The sequence below is a fragment of the Harpia harpyja genome, chromosome 23 (assembly GCF_026419915.1).
Source record: "Harpia harpyja isolate bHarHar1 chromosome 23, bHarHar1 primary haplotype, whole genome shotgun sequence".
Lineage (NCBI taxonomy): Eukaryota > Metazoa > Chordata > Aves > Accipitriformes > Accipitridae > Harpia > Harpia harpyja.
In genome coordinates this window covers 775,571-793,595 of record NC_068962.1, presented here as the reverse complement: position 1 = coordinate 793,595, position 18,025 = coordinate 775,571, and the positions used below count along the sequence as shown (strand labels likewise).

The 18,025-nt window shown below is 47.0% G+C and overlaps 1 protein-coding gene across 1 annotated transcript in view; it reads right to left on the bottom strand.

Annotated features, from left to right (window-relative positions):
- The window catches only part of GRIN2B (glutamate ionotropic receptor NMDA type subunit 2B), a 206,986-nt gene that overhangs the window by 12,320 nt on the left and 176,641 nt on the right, over positions 1 to 18,025 (bottom strand). Inside the window, exons 8-10 of the mRNA XM_052774502.1 lie at positions 17,670 to 17,823; positions 15,987 to 16,112; positions 12,782 to 13,011 (exon numbers count right to left, since the gene is read on the bottom strand). Coding sequence (XP_052630462.1) covers positions 12,782 to 13,011; positions 15,987 to 16,112; positions 17,670 to 17,823 — 510 coding nt within the window. The remainder of the gene's footprint in view (positions 1 to 12,781; positions 13,012 to 15,986; positions 16,113 to 17,669; positions 17,824 to 18,025) is intronic.

Below are 18,025 nucleotides of genomic sequence, written 5' to 3'. Positions count from 1 at the left end.
CAAAGCCGAAAGCAATTGATGCCCAGCTGACTCCACAGTCCATGGAGCCAGACACAAGCACCTAACTTCTCCATATTTAAGAAGCAATAGTGGTATGTGCATGCAGCTTTCTGGCAGGAGATGGCAGCTGAAAAATCCCCATGTTTGTTGCTCAGTAGTAGGTGAGCACAGCTCAGACCAGGGATGGAGTGATCTCCAAAGAGCTCTCCAGAGCCAAAACCTGCTGCATATTTCTGAGCTCACTTCCACCCTGAAGGAGCAAGAAGACATACAAGCCTTCCCAGAAAATACATGGGACAGATGGGGAAGGAGTGTGTCCTCTCCTGGCAACACGGTGGAGGAACGTGCGTGGAGGAACTGGAGAAGATCCATAAGGAGGAAAGTTAATTGACACTGTTGTCAGAGTTCAGTAAGGAAAGCCACTTGTTTGGCCTCTCCCAAGGGCTGGGAGAGCGGGCCTGGGTCAGAAGAGTCAGCCCCAGGGAAGCAGGGCATTGCGGCAGGCTGGTCTAGGAGTCCGAGAGACACGAGACAGGAGTTGAGGCACAACGCGGGGCCTGATGACATGGAGGCAGCCTGTGCGGAGGTAATCTCAATGCCTCGGCCAATATCAACAAAGGAATTAATCACAGATATTGACAGAAAGGGTCAGAACTCAGATTAATGAGAGAACTCTCCCATCATTTCATGGAAATGTTTCTCCTACCAGAGCCCTAAGTCACACTACCACTCTACCCCAGGCGTCTGCAAAGAGGAGCCCTGCGATGCTGCGGCAGAAAAACGTGCTGATAACAGGGGAGGGGAAGATGAGCAACTGCACCGGCTGCTGCGCGAGCCCAGCTGCAGAGAGTCACAGGGAGAGACAAACAGGGCTGTAGAGGGTCCGTGTTTCAGGAGCCCCCCCTCACACGTCCCTGCAGCAGGAGCCCTGTCCTGCTGCCCAGCTCTACCCACCTCGAGGGGTGACTGCCGGGAGGGAGCCCGCAGGGCTCAGCCTGCGCCCAAAGAGCCCCGGGCAGAGAGGTACCCACCTGCAGCCTCCCGCTCGCTCAGCGTGGGGCCTCGGTCGTGAGATGCTCCCCTGGTACCCAAGGCGACGGGACACACGCTCTGGCCCGTGAGAGAAACCCTTTACGGAGCTGGCTTCACATCAAAGGTGTGGGGGAGGCGGATGCTAGGGATGGGGGTGGGAAGCAGACACCAAGCGTGCCCGGAGGGCTGGGGTAGCTTTGGGACGTGAGTGAGACGTCTGCGTTCAGAGCCCAGCGGCTGCCCGCCTCTTCAACCCCTCACTCCACAAATTGAAATCGAGAAGCACTAAGTCCAAATAGGACCGCAGCTTTGGGAAAGTAACCTCTCAGAGTCAGAAAGCAGAAATCTTCCTGCTCTGGAGAGCGATAAACACACAGGCTGGGGGCTATTAGCACTTTCAGAGTGGAGAGCCCCTTTCCCACTCCCCCCCGCAACTCGCCACGAGAGCTGTCGGCAGCAGCAGCGAGAGCGGGTTTTAGTGACTTGTCTGGCAGAGCTGTTTCATTAGCAATTTGGAGCCGTGCCGTGCAGAAAGCAGCATTGTTCTCAGATGTTCGAATATCAATCTGCATAATGAAACAGGTGATAGGAGCTCTTCCCATTCAGGCTGCCGCGATTTGAGGGGATTCAGGGATGAGGGGAAGGGTTATGTCTAATTGGCCACAATTAATTTGATGAGAATTTTTTTTCAATATATTGTCTACCACCAAATGGTTCCTACAGAAAAGCGCATCTGCACTTATTTATCTGCCTGATGTAGGCCCTGTTTACACTGTAAAGTGTTTGCCAATAGCATTGAAAGCAGTTTCCCAAACTCAGCAAGCTCTCACAACAAAAAAGGCTCTTTTTCATCAGTCGATCTACTTTTACATTGCTTTAAAAAAAAATAATCCCCTGCTGGATAACATAATGAGCTGGCAAAACTTGGTGTGAGTGTGTTGTGTGTACGTGTGTTGTGCCTTACCTTTACACAGCTTCTCTGGGAGGGCTTCTTTCACTTTGTAAGGCCCAGACCCTCCAGTTTACATTTTCTATCACAGGAAGCTCCCCAGCTCAGACCCACCAAAATAAGGTCCCCAGGTTCAGCTCCTCTGTGAGCTGCAAGCCCAAAAGAGCTTGAGCCCATGTTAGATACTCTGGGTTCAGTACATTTGCCCAAGTGTTAAGTGCCAAGTTGAGATGCCTCAGGGAATTTCACCCTGGGAGCAGGTGTCTCATAGCCCCTGTGTCAGATTTGCCAGCCAGTATTATGGATACTCCAGTGCACCTAAATTGGCTCTAGACATCTACATTTGTACAGCTGAATCTAGCCACCAGACCATTTGGCCCTCGGGACAGTTTCTCCCAAAAGTACAGGGAGCCAGCCACCGTGGGGAGCGGACAGCCCAGAGTGCCCACCACTCTCTTGGACTTGCCCATCAGGGCATCAGTCACAACCTTTTGCACAGGCACCTGTAAGCAGCACTCTGCCTACTCTTTTGGCAGCCATACAAACAGCAGATAGCTGTTGTGGCACAGGCCAAATATCTCTAAAAAAGATGGCATTTATTAGTGAGCTGCAACATAAGATTTAGTGACATCAGGCTAGAAAAGCAAAGTCCATGCTCAAGTGCATAATTTTACCACAACCTCTCTGCATTTCCCAAACATATTTAATTGTCCCCTCTTGCTCTGGTTCAGCTGTCTGTCACTGCAGTCAGCTTGTACCTTTCTTCATTGCCTGAGAATCCATTCAGGCTGTTTTCACAGGAGCTTCATCCAGAACTTGTTAAAAATTAAAGAGTGGGTCAGTGGTTTTCAGGTCTAACTCTTAAGTCTTGATAAGCCTACACTTAAGTCTTGATAGACCATGCCTGTCCACAGCAACATGTCTCGCCCTAGCTGCCTTGCTTCTGTATCCTCTGTTTCAGCCAGGAAATGAACTGCTTCACAGCTAATGGATGACTCTCCGAGAGAGGAGGCTTGTCCTTTCCATACCCCCAAAACATGTCATTTTTGTCCCCAAGCTGCACCATGAACAATGCCACAGAATCACAGACCTGGATCTGGCTCTGAGAAGATGTCTGCTCTGCCCCTTTCTCTCCAGTGCGTCTCTCCTAGACATCATCATTCCTGACAGCTCTTCACTCAGCCTGCTGTGGAAGATGGCTGGTGCTGGAGACTCCCCCATTCCCTGAACAACCTGTGCCAGGGCTTTACTACTGGGAAGTTCTTCTCTCCTCAGTGCCTCTCTATGTTACATCCGTTTCTCTCTGTCCTTTAGTCTTGTCATCTGCAGCTTGCAAGTTCTTCGAAGCTGTTAACTCTGTCCTGATCTGCATTCAGGTGGAGACCAGTCTGTTTCTGGAATGTCAGTCGTCACTGCCAGAATCATCTTCAGGGCTTTTACTGTATTCTTTTCTTTGTCCAGCTTGATGGTGCACGTAGGCACATCCACACAACTGTGCCCCATCACCTGTCGTGGTAGAGGGAGTGCTCTACAGATTCCCAGAGTGGAGCCTGCTCTATTGGTATGGTGGGCACTTTTACATTGCTACAATAGCATCCCAGCTAGGAGTGTGCCAGCCCAAAAACGTAGGCAGAAGATCATACTGCAAACCTAAATCATAGCACTGGTGCAATAATCTGTGAGGAGAGCACACTAAAAAGACTGTGCTGCTCCTCATGAATCTCTTGTACAGATACTTCTCAAGCTTCATTCCTAAAGCGTCCCTTTCCCCTCTGCACAATCAGCTAGTTTTGACATTACAGACATTTTGTACTCCCAAGGTGGAGCTCACAGCCATTTCTAAGTGACTACAAGTTTTCAGATACTCCTTTTACCCTAGCTCCGATTTCCTCTCTTCTGCATTCCCTCACAATATCACCCACCACCTCCTCAGCAGTGGCTGGGACTCCTCACAGCTCAGAATCCAGTTGCCACATCAACTGTTCCTGATTGTTGGGCCCAGTCACAGCCCTAAGATTGCAGTGGCAAAAAACCAGTTTCTTATCTTCACCAGTCAAACAATACATGCCTTGATTTATAAACAAAAAAGAATGAAAAAAAAAAAGGGGGGGAAAGAACAGCAACAAATCCAATATAAGTCAGTTTTGAGAGGGCATAAAAATACCTTGTGCTCCCTCAGACTTTGACTTTGTGGATTATCTTATTATTCAATAGCCAGTGATGTTTCATATTCTCTGGTCTTGGTTTGCATAGTGCTTTCACCCATGAATTCCTCTAGATAAGTCTGAGAAAGGAGTTATCAGTTAGTGCAGCTGACTGCAGCAAAGTTGGCAAAGAATTGGATTAAAGTCACTTTTAAAGGAAGATGTAGGGTGGGTCAGACCCACAAACAAGAAGAAAAATATCTGTGAATGTCTGGTGGTGAAATAGGGGCACGTGTGGGTCAGGGAAGGGAACAGAGCAACCTAGGGACAATGCAGAGGTGAGGGGGGGCAGGTGAAAGCAAAAGAAAGGAGTTCAAATATAGCAACTTTAAAAATAGTTGTCCTTGTAAAATAACTGAGATGAAAACAGAGATCCAATTGGTGGAAGAAGCCGCCATCACATGCAGTTATTGCCAGAGCAATGCACACAGTAGGATTGTGCAGCTTCTTTGCAAGCTGGATTGCTATGTGCAGATCTGCTCTGTGCCGCTTCTGCACGGAGCAGAAGACTGAAAACCTTGGGCAGCGCAGCGTCGTTCCAGATGGCATTTCAGGGGTCCCACGTCTTCCATAGCCAGACCTACAGGCGCATGCTGGGACCACACTGCCCTTCTGCTGGCCCAGGCATTAGGAATACACCAGGTCTGTGGGGCCACTCCAGGATCAGACCATCAGATGTGGACAGAGTCCACCCACCACCAACATCAGGTGTCTTCTGGGTATGCCAAGTGTGTGAGCATTATGCAGACTCCGTGCAGCTTCTCCACCCAAAAGGTAACCCTAAGCCTTTAAAACTTCCTCGGGACACATTTGGCAGGCTATAGGCTTCAAGTCAGTCACACTGCTAGGTGTCCCTCAAGCTTGACCAGAGAACAACATCTGTAGTGGAATCACCGAGCTTCACCAGTCAGAGACAAAAGCTCCTTGCACAGCCCTAGTGTTAGTAGGTGTGGTATCAGATAAGCACAGTCATATCTGTTGCAATTGAGTGGGCTATGGGATCTTAGCTACAGCACCCTTAACTTTTGCTTGCATGCATGTAGAGGATGGAGATCATCTGTTTATCCCAGTATCAAATCATGCCATGTGTTCCATCCTTGGAAGTCAGCTTCCTTGGAAGCTAAACGCAACGGGGCAAAAGGCACCTACTGAATAATCCCAGGCAAGCACAAAACAGAAATTACCGAGGCAGAAAGATGCTGGTTAGTACACTCATGTTAGCATCATTAGAAGTGTAGATATTCATTCAGAGGGAGAAAATTAACTGATGAAAAAGACCTTGAGAGGAGAGGTGGCAGCTAAGTACAGAGGAGTTTGAAATCTGCTTTGTTTGCACATGAGACAGCTGGTTAACAAATTATGAAACACTCTGAGAAAATCAGAGGATGTGGTTTGGTGGGGGAGCAATTCCATTTTTCATCCATTTTCACTAAGAAAGGCAGGTCAAAGCCTCCTATCTTCTGAGCACTAATAGTAGCCAACCTGCTTCAGCACCTTGTACGTGGGTACCAACCACTGGGCAGCAGAGTGAAACCCTGTGCAAGTCTGGCAAACCTCCCGAAGACTTCACTGGGGTCAGAATTTTCATCCAAGTAATTAGGAAAGCCTAGTCATCACATTAGTGCAATTTCTTAAGCACCTCTGTAGGCTGGGAGGCAAAGCAAAAAGGAGGACACTCAAGGCAGGGCAGCTGGGGCATCCCAGCACCATCCCAGAGGTGGGAGATAATGCCTTCATTTAGCCTTCTGCAGAAAGCTGCCTCCCATCTGCAAGGAGATGACAGCAGAGGAATGAGAGCCGTATCACTCCTTTGTGAGTCCTGGGGCACTGGAGCAGGTACACCTGAAGCAAGCAAGCCTGCTGGGCCATCAAGACTCAGGGGAAGTTTGACCTTGAATACCCAAAGGCCTGCGAGAAGCAGGGCTCCTTTCCACCAGGTGAAGTAAAAATGCCTGGGAAGATAGGACCTGCCAAATGTTTATCGAGTATATGTGTATACATATAACTTCAAATGTCACGGTCACTAGCCGTAAGCAATGAAAGGGCGGGGGGGGGGGGGGGGGGGGCTGCTGTATTTTTTTTTAATCCTGTAGGTCTCATCCTCCCCACCAGCAATTCAGCCCTGATCATTCAGATGAAGGAGGCCAGCTCTCATCTCTCAGGTTGCCAAACCCGGGTGGCAGGGCTGTTGTCTTTTATTTGACTGCAGAGTGCCAAGTACATTTATGGCGCCATATAAATAATAAATAAAAATATTCATTGCTTCCCTCTCCGCTGACTTATACTGACGCGAGAAGCAGGACAATCCTTTGCTCCCCCCCTCCCTCCCCCTCTTACGTAAGTCTCCGAAGACGGCTTTTTCCAGACTGCCAAACAATTAGCACAGAAGCGACCAAATTTGCCCAGAGCCTCCAAAGGGTTAGCTCCAAGAGCCGGTTAAAAAGAAGATGAAGAGTCACTGGTGGCCAAGGCCTGGGAAAGGCCAGGATGGCGCGGCAGGGGGAATGCAAAAGCTGCAAGCGGAGGACCATGCCACGGCTCCACAGCTGACACCCCCCAGCCAGCGCCTCCCACCCGTGCTGCCAGCAAAGCCCAGGGGGTTGCGTTTCTCCCCTTCCAGCAAGAATGAATTAAGCCTACAGCCTGACTCTGAGTATCCCCTCCCCTTGTATCTTACCTGCTTAAGTTCCCAACTAAACTGCACTTTAACTGGCACTAATCCTGAAGAGTCCCATTACAAGTTTTTTACTGCCATTAAATCCCTCCAGATCAACAGAAAAGAGAGAATCCTGAGAAACGGAGTCAAGGCTAAAGCATATCGCAGCCTCCTCGCTACTCCGCGCTACGCAGCGCTGAGCTTAAAAGAGGGAGAATGACAAAGAAAGTAGGACTGAAGCAAGGGAAGAAAAAGCATGCTTGAAACCCCACTGACTTTAAACATTTATAGCCTTAAAACTACTGAATCACTTTTTAGCACACAGGCACAGAGGTTTGTTCCAAGGATCTCAGAAAGCATAAAAACCGTGCCAATCCAAGGAGTGCAGAATGACTAAATCTACGATAAATGTACCCATCTACAACTGCAAAAAATTATCTGAGATCATATTTATGTACACAATAAATGTAAGCCACCAGTTAGAAAGATCTATTACTAACATATGATATGCTGTAGCTATTTTAATAGCTATTTATTAATAAGAAGACTTTAGCATAATATTTAATTACACAGATATATACTGCACTATGTAGTATTTGTAAATAGTTCGTACTATAGTAACTGATGATTTACAAAGAGGTGCAGAGAAATCATCAGATTTTAAGGCACAAAATTTCAGACTATCAGAGCTCTGACTTTTCTACACTTCACTGTGAACCAGTGTTTGTTATATTATGCACCAGCTGGTACCACTAACGTTATATATAAAGCTCATATTTAAGCAAAAGACTGAACACAGTTCAACTTATTTACAGGAAAATGTCCCCCTAGAGAAGCACTGTGGAAAGAAATTCAACTCTATGCCCTGACTAAGGTTTAGGGGACTTCCTTACTTTTTGTTTTTTGGTCAAGTAAGGTGCATCGGACTCTATGCATTTTAAAAAAGGTTCTGATTTATCACAAGAGAACAGAGCTGGAAGTGGCATGGTCTTACTTCTGTCGAGATAACTCATATCTCCACAAAGGTCTCCTGACAATAAAAATCATACTGCTGTTGAAAGGACTGCATGTTTCCTGCTTTTGGACACCACCACATAAAACTTCCTTTGTATCGTGCAGAAACATCTGAAAGTATCACAAGCGTCTGTTGATAGCAAATGCGCAATCCCACGGAAGATTTGTACGGCCTCCAAGCCATCCAGTTAGACAATCTTCCCCTTACAGACCTCAGAAGGTACAAGACTGACCCCCATTTTTGGTCCCCTGGGAAAATTTCTAGCTGACAGATACACCCGCTCTGCGTTTTTCCTGGACTTGTCCAGAACAGGTATTTGTTGTACAAAAGCTGCAAGCTCAGAAAAGCATTTAACTTCAATCATGTGAATAATAGCCCATTGACTTTAATGTCACCACTCATGAGCACAAAGTTAAGCACATGCTTAAGTGTTCTGCATATCTGGGATCCTTGTATAATTCAGATTTAATGTGCCGCAGAGTACAATGTGGGAAATAATTCATTTTTCAGTTTCATGGCCAAGCATCTATTACTGCAGAAATACAGCAGATCCTTTTTTGCAGGTTTTTCAGTGAGACTTTTGCTTTGTATCAACCTGAAATGTTTCATTTACCTCGGAATAACGTGTGTTGTTTTGTCTTCCAATTATCTCCTTCTGTCCCTTTCCTTTGTTACAGAAAAAAAATCTTTATTTTCCTTTTTTTTTTAAATGTAGGTCAATTTTATGAGTAGTGCCTTTAGAAAATGACAAGTCAAAAACACGTCAGAAATATCAAACAAAGCATTTTGTTTCAAGTATACTAAAATGAGCTACTTTGGCGAATATCAGAATTTCCCTCTGCCGCCTTATGCTCTTTCCAGATGTTTTTTCACTAAAAATATTGGCCAAATATTTAACTGCAAAATTTCATTTTTTGGAAAAAAAGGCATATCTATTGAAAAAAATAGCTGACCTATGCTGCAGAGAAACAGGCCCTTTGTCTCAACATTTCATTAACATCTTAAAAAGCAAATAAGTCAAATGCGTGTGAAATTTCAGCAATCTATATTAATTTGCAGGCATGCAGAAATCCATTTCTCTCCTTTTTATGTCAATTACAAAATTACCATTTTGATACTTTATTAGCTTCTTTGGCATTTCCAACTAATTTATAGGCATGGATACTGGTTTTTTTATTATTATTAACCTACTGCATTCTAAATTATTTTATTTAAATGCCCTGCTGGCTGTCCACATTTGCTTTTATTCTATTACTACTGTACATGAATGGAAATTACGTGTAGCTATTAGATTATTTCACACATTAGTTCATTTTCTATAATCTTTCCCGTATTTATCGCCTTCGTTAGACCGAAATACCGCAGGCACTTGTTTCTCTAATGTGTCTGAAGCTCTCCCGTTATTGGAAATTGGGTTATACCTCCTGATTACAGACAGATGAAATCCAGACCCGGGAGCCGACTGCAGTATTCTGCGACAGGCCGTCTTACCAGCAGGGCTTTCGCAGGGGGTCGGGGCCGTAGCAGCCCCCCACATGGACCCCAGATGGATGCAGCCCGGCGGCACGGGCGAGGATGCTCCAGCTGGGCTTGCCGGCGCTGCTGCCAAGGGGCAGAGCTCCTGCCGGGGAGCTGACCCGGCCAGCACGGCTCTGCCCCTGCCAGGACCGCATCCAGCCGCTCCGCTGCAGAAGGTGGACCGGCGGAGGCGGCGGGTGCTGGTTTGGCATCTGTGCCGGAGGAGAGCGATCCAGCCCGCCGCGAGCACAGGGAGCTGGAAGGGAGATGCTGCCGGAGCAGCTCTTCGCCTGCAGGACTCGCAGGGCCAGTGCTGCTCTCAGGGAGGAGCGGGCTTCTCCTCCCCAAAACTGCCCACGGCTGCACCGGTGTCCACAGCTGCAGCTCGATGTATGATCTGGCAGCTGCAAGGGTTAACGTGGGGGAAATAACAGCCATCGTGAGGTGGGTTCCCGGGTCAGCTCTGGCACCGGTTTTGGGCCAGCTGAGCGCAGAGGGGTGACAGTCAGCAGGGTGAGCATCACCTGGGCCAGAGAGACGGCGGCAGAGGTCACCAAGCTCAGTGCCGGGAGCCTCCAGCCACCCTCCGTCCGCCCGCCCGCCCTGGCACAGAGGTATCTGCTCCAGCCCAGCTCAGACAGGCCGGCTCCAGCATCCACGCGGCACAGCGGGGACGTGACGTTAGCCACTCTCTTGCATGTCATTAGGAAGTAAATGCTGGGGCACAGCCAAGAGACCATCCAAGTCCTTAGACAGCTGGAGCGTTTCAGCCCGCTTTTCTGGGGAAGCGGCAGGTCAGCAGCCACAGGCATCTCTCGGAGCGGCTCTTCCCAGGCAAGGCCCAAGGAAGAGGGTCCAAAGGGACCCTCGGGGTGGCTGTCGCGGGGTGTAGCCAGCCTGACCTTGACAAGCGTTCCCCAGGCAGGCACAGTAATGGATTCTGTGAGTGCATCTGGCATTTTGGCTGCTGTACAGAGCCAGTGGGACACCTTCCCCCGGTACTGTCACGCTACAAAGATGTTTGCAAGCAGATCTGGGTCTAGGTGAGTAGGAACAACATCCCTTAAAATAACTAGCCCTTTGCCTATCGGCTTGGATTACATCCTCTGCTGACTCCTTGTGCTGGACACAGCTGCCCTTGCCAGCTGATGCAGCGGGCCAGGAGGTTGATCTGCCTCACTTCTGCTGTGGACACCAGATCACACATTGGAGATAAAAGAGACTGGAAGCTACGGTCATTCCTCTTGGCCACCTGGCATTGGTCAGTGACCACCTACTTTGAAAGTCTGAACTGGCTAATTTAAGCAGGCAGGAAAAGGGAGGTAGAGCCCAGCACCCCTCCATCTGCGCTGGACGTGGCTGCACCCTGCATCCCGGCCAAGCAGTGCATCGAGGGGCCGAGTGAGTTGCAAGCAGTATACGGGCTTTGGAAGAGGGAAAAGAGGAGATTCAGAAGAGTGAATTCCTCCCAAACCAGGGCATCTTGAAGCAGCATGACAGATGCCTGGACGGCTGCTCTCAAATTCTGCAGGGCTCTCTCCATGTTCAGAGAGTGGAAATCCATGAGCCCAGTAGATCAAGCTCATTCACTCGCATCCTTTGGATGGAGTTAGTCCCACCTGTCTTTATTCTCCAGAGGCAGCAGTTGGCCTTCAGTTTCTTACCAGCCAATTTTCATCTGATTCCAGATGCTCTGGTAGATCGTAATTTTACCCTAATGTTGTACTTTCACTAGCAGCTGTGTTTGAGGCACACCACAATGATCTGAGTATGTACTGCGGCCCTTCTCTTCCCCATGAAACAAAGCACATATGCTTTAGGATAGCAAAAGCAAACACAGGTATGTTGGCAAAGAAAAGTAGAAGAAAATGACCTCAGTCCAATACACACAGGCGGCCCTACAGTGCAATCAACTAAAATAGGCCCAGAAACTTGTATACGAAGGCTCTGCGGAGTTCTAGGAGTTACCGCTTTCAATTGATATTTCATGCACATATCTCTGCAGGTATGAAGAATATCTTGAAAAACATGAGAATGAAAGCGTGGCTCTCTCCATGAGCCTAGGCACAGCCTGAAACAATAGATCACAGGTATGAGCTACCCCATTTAGCTCAGACAGTTGAAAACCTAATGATGACAAACTAATGTTAACTCTGATAGGGCTGGCTGGTTTTGAACAGTCTTTCAGTCTGAGGTAGTCCACAGCTTCTAAGGAGTCTCCGCAATAACCTCCACCTGGCAGAAGAGCATCCTCCCCTCCATCCCCTCCTCAACACAGCGCACTGCAAATGTGGAGACAGCGTGAAACAAATTGAGGTTGAAATTAAAACAAATAATAGCACTTCTGCACGGATTGCATTATTCTGTGTCATATTTCATTCCAGGAAAAAACAACAAAAGGGGAAAAAAACTCTTAAAAATTAATCCACCACAGAATTTCCAGCCTGCTGCACAGGACACTGTATACACAGGGGGCCTGGCCACAATTTATTTCTAGACTATCGTGGGGGACACAAGAGACAGTAACTATAATCAGTCCAGCAGCTGACACTTGCAGTCCTCTTCTTGCTGCTATCCCCGATAGCAGTGTGTGCGACCTATTGCTATTTGGTTGCCCTGCAATGGCATGACCCCTTAAGCAGCCACAGTGATTAAATGACAAATTCAGCATGGGCAATCGAGCCTCACAACCCTCAATTCCTTGTGATGAACCTTGCCGCAAAAGAAAAATAAAGCAGTGTGTAAAGCTTCAGACCCTCATGAACCAGACAGTGCTACCCTGTATGCACAAGCAATCTCCTCAAAATCCTCAGTGTGCAGAGCCCAGCAAAAGCAAATGCTCTGTGAGGACAAAATGCAGTGCATGTAAACAAGGCAGCGAAACACACTCTGAACAGGAAACAATTTCTTGTGCTAAGCTTCCAAAGGCCTTGAAAAAATGACAGTATAATTTCAAATGCAAGCACTAGTAAATCATCAAAGCCATGCTGATTTACCCCCATGGGCAGAACTTGTCCCCAGAATAAACTAACAGATCATATTTGCTAGCCTAATGGCCAGCATTCTCACAGAGACAAATTATTTCATCCTGAAAAAACAGGTTACAGCCATTATACACATCGTCTCCAAAGCTCCATTAATTCATTTCTTGCTGACAGTCAAGGTGTGGTTTGGGATCATGCGAGCACAGTTCAGTTCTGTTTCTAATTCATTCCTGAAGTGCTTAAAACATGTAAAAATGCAACTGAATACCAACAAAGAGCAGTTGTGCTAGTTAAACTAGGGACTAAAGCTATGATGTCACTCTGAAAAAAACTGAACACTTTCCCAGTAAAAGCAGAGAAGAGAGGGTAGAGCAGCCTCTTCTGTGGAAAAGGCTGCTTTGGGGGTTTGACTGGATCCATTACCTTTTTGTCGCTCAAGCCAGACACCTGGTCCACGTACTCCTCTTGGATCATGAAGGCAGCCAGGTTGGCAGTGTAGCTGGCCAGAAAGATGACAGCGAAGAAGGCCCACACTGACACCATGATCTTGCTAGTGGTACCCTTGGGATTCTGCACTGGCACAGAGTTGTTGAACACCAGCCCCCACAGCAACCAGATAGCTTTGCCAATGGTGAAAGAGGGACCTCCTGGCTCTAGAGTGATTGAGAAACATGATCCCACAGTGAGCATCTCAGTAAATGGTCTGCATTTCTATTCACATATGCATCTTGACTTCAGAGTTAAGAGCAGTATCTATTCCCATATGTGAGATGAATGTCCACAGCTGCGCTCCCCTATGTTCATGACACCATATCTCAGCAAAGTGCAACCCTGAAAAATAGGTTTTTTAAAACATCCTCAAGCTTCCATATTTATTCTGTCTCAAAGATTTCCACTGAAACCTTATACAAGGGCTTTTTTTGTACCTGATTGGAATATCTAAAAGTGTAAACATTCCATTTCGGTTCAAGTGTTGTCACCAGAAATAGTTTGCTCAGAAAAATTCCATCCTCATTTCTAGCTATTCAACAGTGATGTTGTCCTTGAACTCCCAGCATACACCTGTGCAAAACATGGCCTTCACTGTACTTGTACAGGTGCAAGGAAGAGCACCATCTGAAATAACAGGGCTCTACAAATACCTCTGCAAGAGGATTTCATTACCCAGTCTGTTGAAGACACACAAGCCAGAGAAGAACACAGCTCCCTCTCCCCATGTTCGGTGTCTAAGGTACGTAACAGTGACATACACTTTGGTCTAGCTCAGGAAAATCAGCAGCCCTGCCCCAGACAGTCCAGGAGCAGATCCAGTGTTTTAAAAGCTGCTACTTTTCCCTTATTCACTTTTCAGCATGGAAGCTGACTCATACCCCAAAGCCATGTGTGCTCATGAAGCACGAGGCCTGAAAACTTGTGAAATCTTGCCTGTCTCCCAGCAGCCTCATATCTCCGGCATATGCTGATTCCATTGGTGGGAACCCAAACCAAAATTTGTTCAACCTGAGCACAAGAGGAGCTGTCAGGGAGACTGCAGATGCGATTACTCCAAGGATCCTGCTTCAGACACCGAGAAGACTCTCTTAGGACAAAAGCCCTCTGGCACAGTTCAAGGGTCTGTCACTTTTCCAATGGTGCCAACCCAGCTCTGCAACCTTTTTGGGTTAGCATCCCGTGTTTTATCTCCTCCCTTGGGTAGGCTAACCAGTGCCTAGTGCTGCTGCCTGTGGTTAGGGTTGGCTCCAGCAGAGGAACAAGAGGGAAGAAAGTTTTGACACTCCTCTCCAAACCCCTGAGCAGCGAACAACATAGATCATCTGAAAGCACTGTGTAAGGTGCAAGGGGCTCATTTCGCACCCTGGGAACTGCACACCAAGTTCAAAGCAGAATCATCACCTGGCAAAACTGGAGCCTCTAGATGCCAGGGAGACAAAGTTGGTATAAGAAACATGGTTTGCCAGTCCTCGTCTTTTTACATGCTGGAGTGGTAGCTTTATATCCCTCTCTATGTAACGTGCCCTAAGACACAGAGGTGCAAGGCCTGAAAATCATCAGTGGGAACTGTAAGGCATAAAAAATCTTGACAAGTTCCCTCCTAAAGCCTTCCTCTCTCCACTGATGGCCCCATATGCTTTCACAGTTACTCTGTCAGCCACAAACTAAGACAGCAATGGGAGCCTCCAATCCAAACCAGGGACCTGGAATCCTTCTGAGCTCTCCAACTTTGAGTGCCCCAAAACCAACCCAACATCATTTAGGGGCTAGATCAGGGCATGCCCACCTGACCCTGGAGAGAAAATCTTGGTGTCCGTAAAGAGAAAATGGAGGTGTGGGAGGCAGGGGTATACCATCATAGACTAGTTCAATGGCAGCCAAAGTAACGTTAGCCAGAGCATTCACTACCAAATAAGCACTGCAGTCTCTGCAGCAGATTTCTACATCTTCACGTTACATCTGTCAGGGATAATATTTGCCTGATCATGCAGTACTGTGCATAACTACTCAGAAATATTGATACTTGCAGCTGCAGTTCAGCTAACTTAATAACTGCACAACTGCATACCTGTACTAAGAACTGCTTCCAGTTCCACATCTGTATTAATATCTCTCCAGAGATACCCAGGTTTGGCAGTATTTACTTGTGTCCACAGCTCCATGTGGTTACAATCAGTTGCCATAAAGGCCCTCCACAGCTCCATGTTAAGTGAGAAGTTCTCCACTTCCCCATATATGTGGTTCTGCTTGCACTCTCATTAACCCCTTTTTTCCCCACTCCTCTCCAATTTGACGGCATAAATTCACTCAAAGCACTAGACCGGGGAGCAAACAAGTCATTTTCCAATAACTGTCTCTCTGCCACTATTCTGATGGGACCAATAAACCCAGAAAGGTCTGAAGGGCTGATTCATCAGGGGGTGAAGATATTGAGATGACAGAAGGCCCAACTTGCTAATTGTTTTCATGCCAATAAGGCAAAAAAGGCTGTCTCTCAGGCTGTCTGTCCATCCTCCCTTTAACTCATCAGGCTGTCTTCTGAAGATCAGAACCACAGAGATGGGTCACTCACTTGTTCCCATTTTTCCTGCTGCCCTTGCAAAATAATCCATCACCCACTCCCAGGAAAATGAGCTTCGCACTTTCTCAGTTGGCCTTAGCAAGCCAGACAGCCAAGGGGGGAGGGATGTGCCCAGGTGACAGATGTGGAGTCTGGAGGACATAGCACTATGCTGGGAGGCTGGCAGAGCGGCTTGCTCTCCGGGGAGACATAGCACTGAAGGGCGGATTGACAGCGCTGAGCCCTCTGATTGCCTCAGAGAGCGCAGCACCATAGCCACTGCCAGCATCGGCTACCGGGACCCATTTTCCCTCAATGAGAAACAAGTTGGAGCTGGTGCATGCTTTAGAGATGAAAGGCAACACAGCTTCGTCTCCTGAGCCAAGCAAATTATCCATTATACACATCTGCTCTCTTCAGAGCCTTTTTTCCGCCTCTATCCCTGCCCTCTTTAGTCTGAATACAGAGCTCCGAGCAGGCTAGATCCATATCGTGTTCAAGGCAAAGGAAACACCCCAACAAAGGAGCCAGGATTGGAAGCGAGAGAGGATTATGGCAAGGAGGGACTTCTCTTACCTCTGCCATCAGCAAGGCACCGATTATAGCCCACAGGGCTGAAGTACTCAAAGACGAAGACGGCCACCGCAGAGATGATAAGCAGCATCACAAACATCATCACCCATACGTCAGCACTGAAAGGCTCTGGAGAGGAAGAGAAAACCATGGTGAAAGACCTGATACACCACCTCACCCCTCCCTCACCTCCTTTGCTCTCCAGAGCACCCCAGTGAGAGTGTGGGGCAAACAGGGCTGAGGAAAAACAGAAGTTACAATAAAGCCTTCAACCAGAATCTGAAAAACTTCTTGAATTGGGAGAAGTGTTGTTTCAGTCTCTGTACTGACTGCATTCCTTCTTACGGTTACATTTCTGACACATGGCTCCATCTGGAACCACATGCAGCCATTGTGGCATGCATTGATAAAATAAAATGCATTGATAAAAAATTGTTCCCAGGAAGTCCTCCAGCACCATCTGGACAGAGTGGGGAAAATCAAGGAGAACTGGCAGAGTTTCAGACAAGCATCCAACTTTCAAGATGCTATTGAGCCAAAGAGCATCTCCAAATTTCTGAGGTTCAGCCATAATGATAGTAGTTTTTTCAGCTATTCCATTCCTGTAGCAATGGGAACACTGGCTCATTCTAGAAACGTTAGCATTCATATTCTGCAAGTGTTTGGTCTCTGCCAGGTCTTCTCCTTCTCCAAGCCTGAACTGATAAAGATGGGACTGAACCAGATCAGAGAAATTTAGAACTTTACTCCAGACTGTAGCCAATATTGCAACCTCAGTTAAACTGCAATTCAAAATTTTGGAGTCAACTGTATCGTTGCTTTGACATACCCCAGCAATATTGGTGGACTTGGCTAAAAGTAAAAACTCCTGAAGAGTGAGTAGTCATGAAACTCCTACTTAAAGAGGTTTGGAAAAATTTCTTTACCTATATAAAGTTATTTCTGTTTGTAAATGTTCTCAAGATGCTGGCAGAGAGCAGACAGTAATTATATAACTCATATACTGTGTTTGCTGCATCATAAAGCATTTCAGAAAGCCAAATAGTAGATACTAGGAAGACATGGATGTCTTGGGGAAATGCAGTATCATTTCTGCATTCTCTGATCACCTTCCACCACCAAAGGACATTAGAAATCAATCACTTCATTGGAAGACACAGTGTCAGCACAGAACTGATGGCTCAACTTTTCTTGAAAAGTTCTATTAGATCTCTAACTTCTACCAGTTGCTCTGTCAAGGGAGGGTCAAGTTAATACCTTCTTTACAAATATTGCCTCTCAGAGTGCAACAATTTATTGCTAATTGTTATCACTAAGTACTATGGCATACCAGCTATAAGGTTTGAATCAACTTTCTTCTGGCCTACACTCCTTGACCATACTATTAGTTGAGTCAGTGGGAAACCACATGCTGCAGAGTAGGTGACAACTCTGAGTGAGCCCTTCTTTGCTAGGATTAGGCATACAATTGCTGAGAAATGCCTTGGGACTCCTAGGCAGTGCCTGTTTGCATTTGCCTGGATTTTGCTTGCTTGGGATTTAGAACTAAAACATCACAGTTTATTTTTATACGCCTGTCCCACAGGTACTCCCAAAAAGGAACTTTCAGGCTAAGAATCACAAGCAACCTTCACCTAATTTTTGATGAACACTGGGTGAAGTTTTAATTTTAGATTAAAATGATACCTAAGAAGGCAGAAGGTGAGACAGTTCCATTGCTACGTGACACCATGACACTGATTCCCGTCTCAATGAAGGGCACAGAGAAATCCACCACTTCTGAACGCTCCTCATTAATGGTGAGGGATCCCACAGCCATATAGGCCCGTTTGGTGACAACCTGGAGGAAGGAAAGGAAGAGATCACACACAGACCCGAGGCACCTCTCAAGCACCACAGCTGAGCCCCTTCTCACCTTCCTGCCTTTCCACACAGTCCTTTTACTCCTGTAATCCCATTCCTTATATTGTTTCTATCGTCTCTCCTTTCTAATCTTTCATCAGGACACCTTTTTCTTTCAGGAAATCTATAGACATTAATCT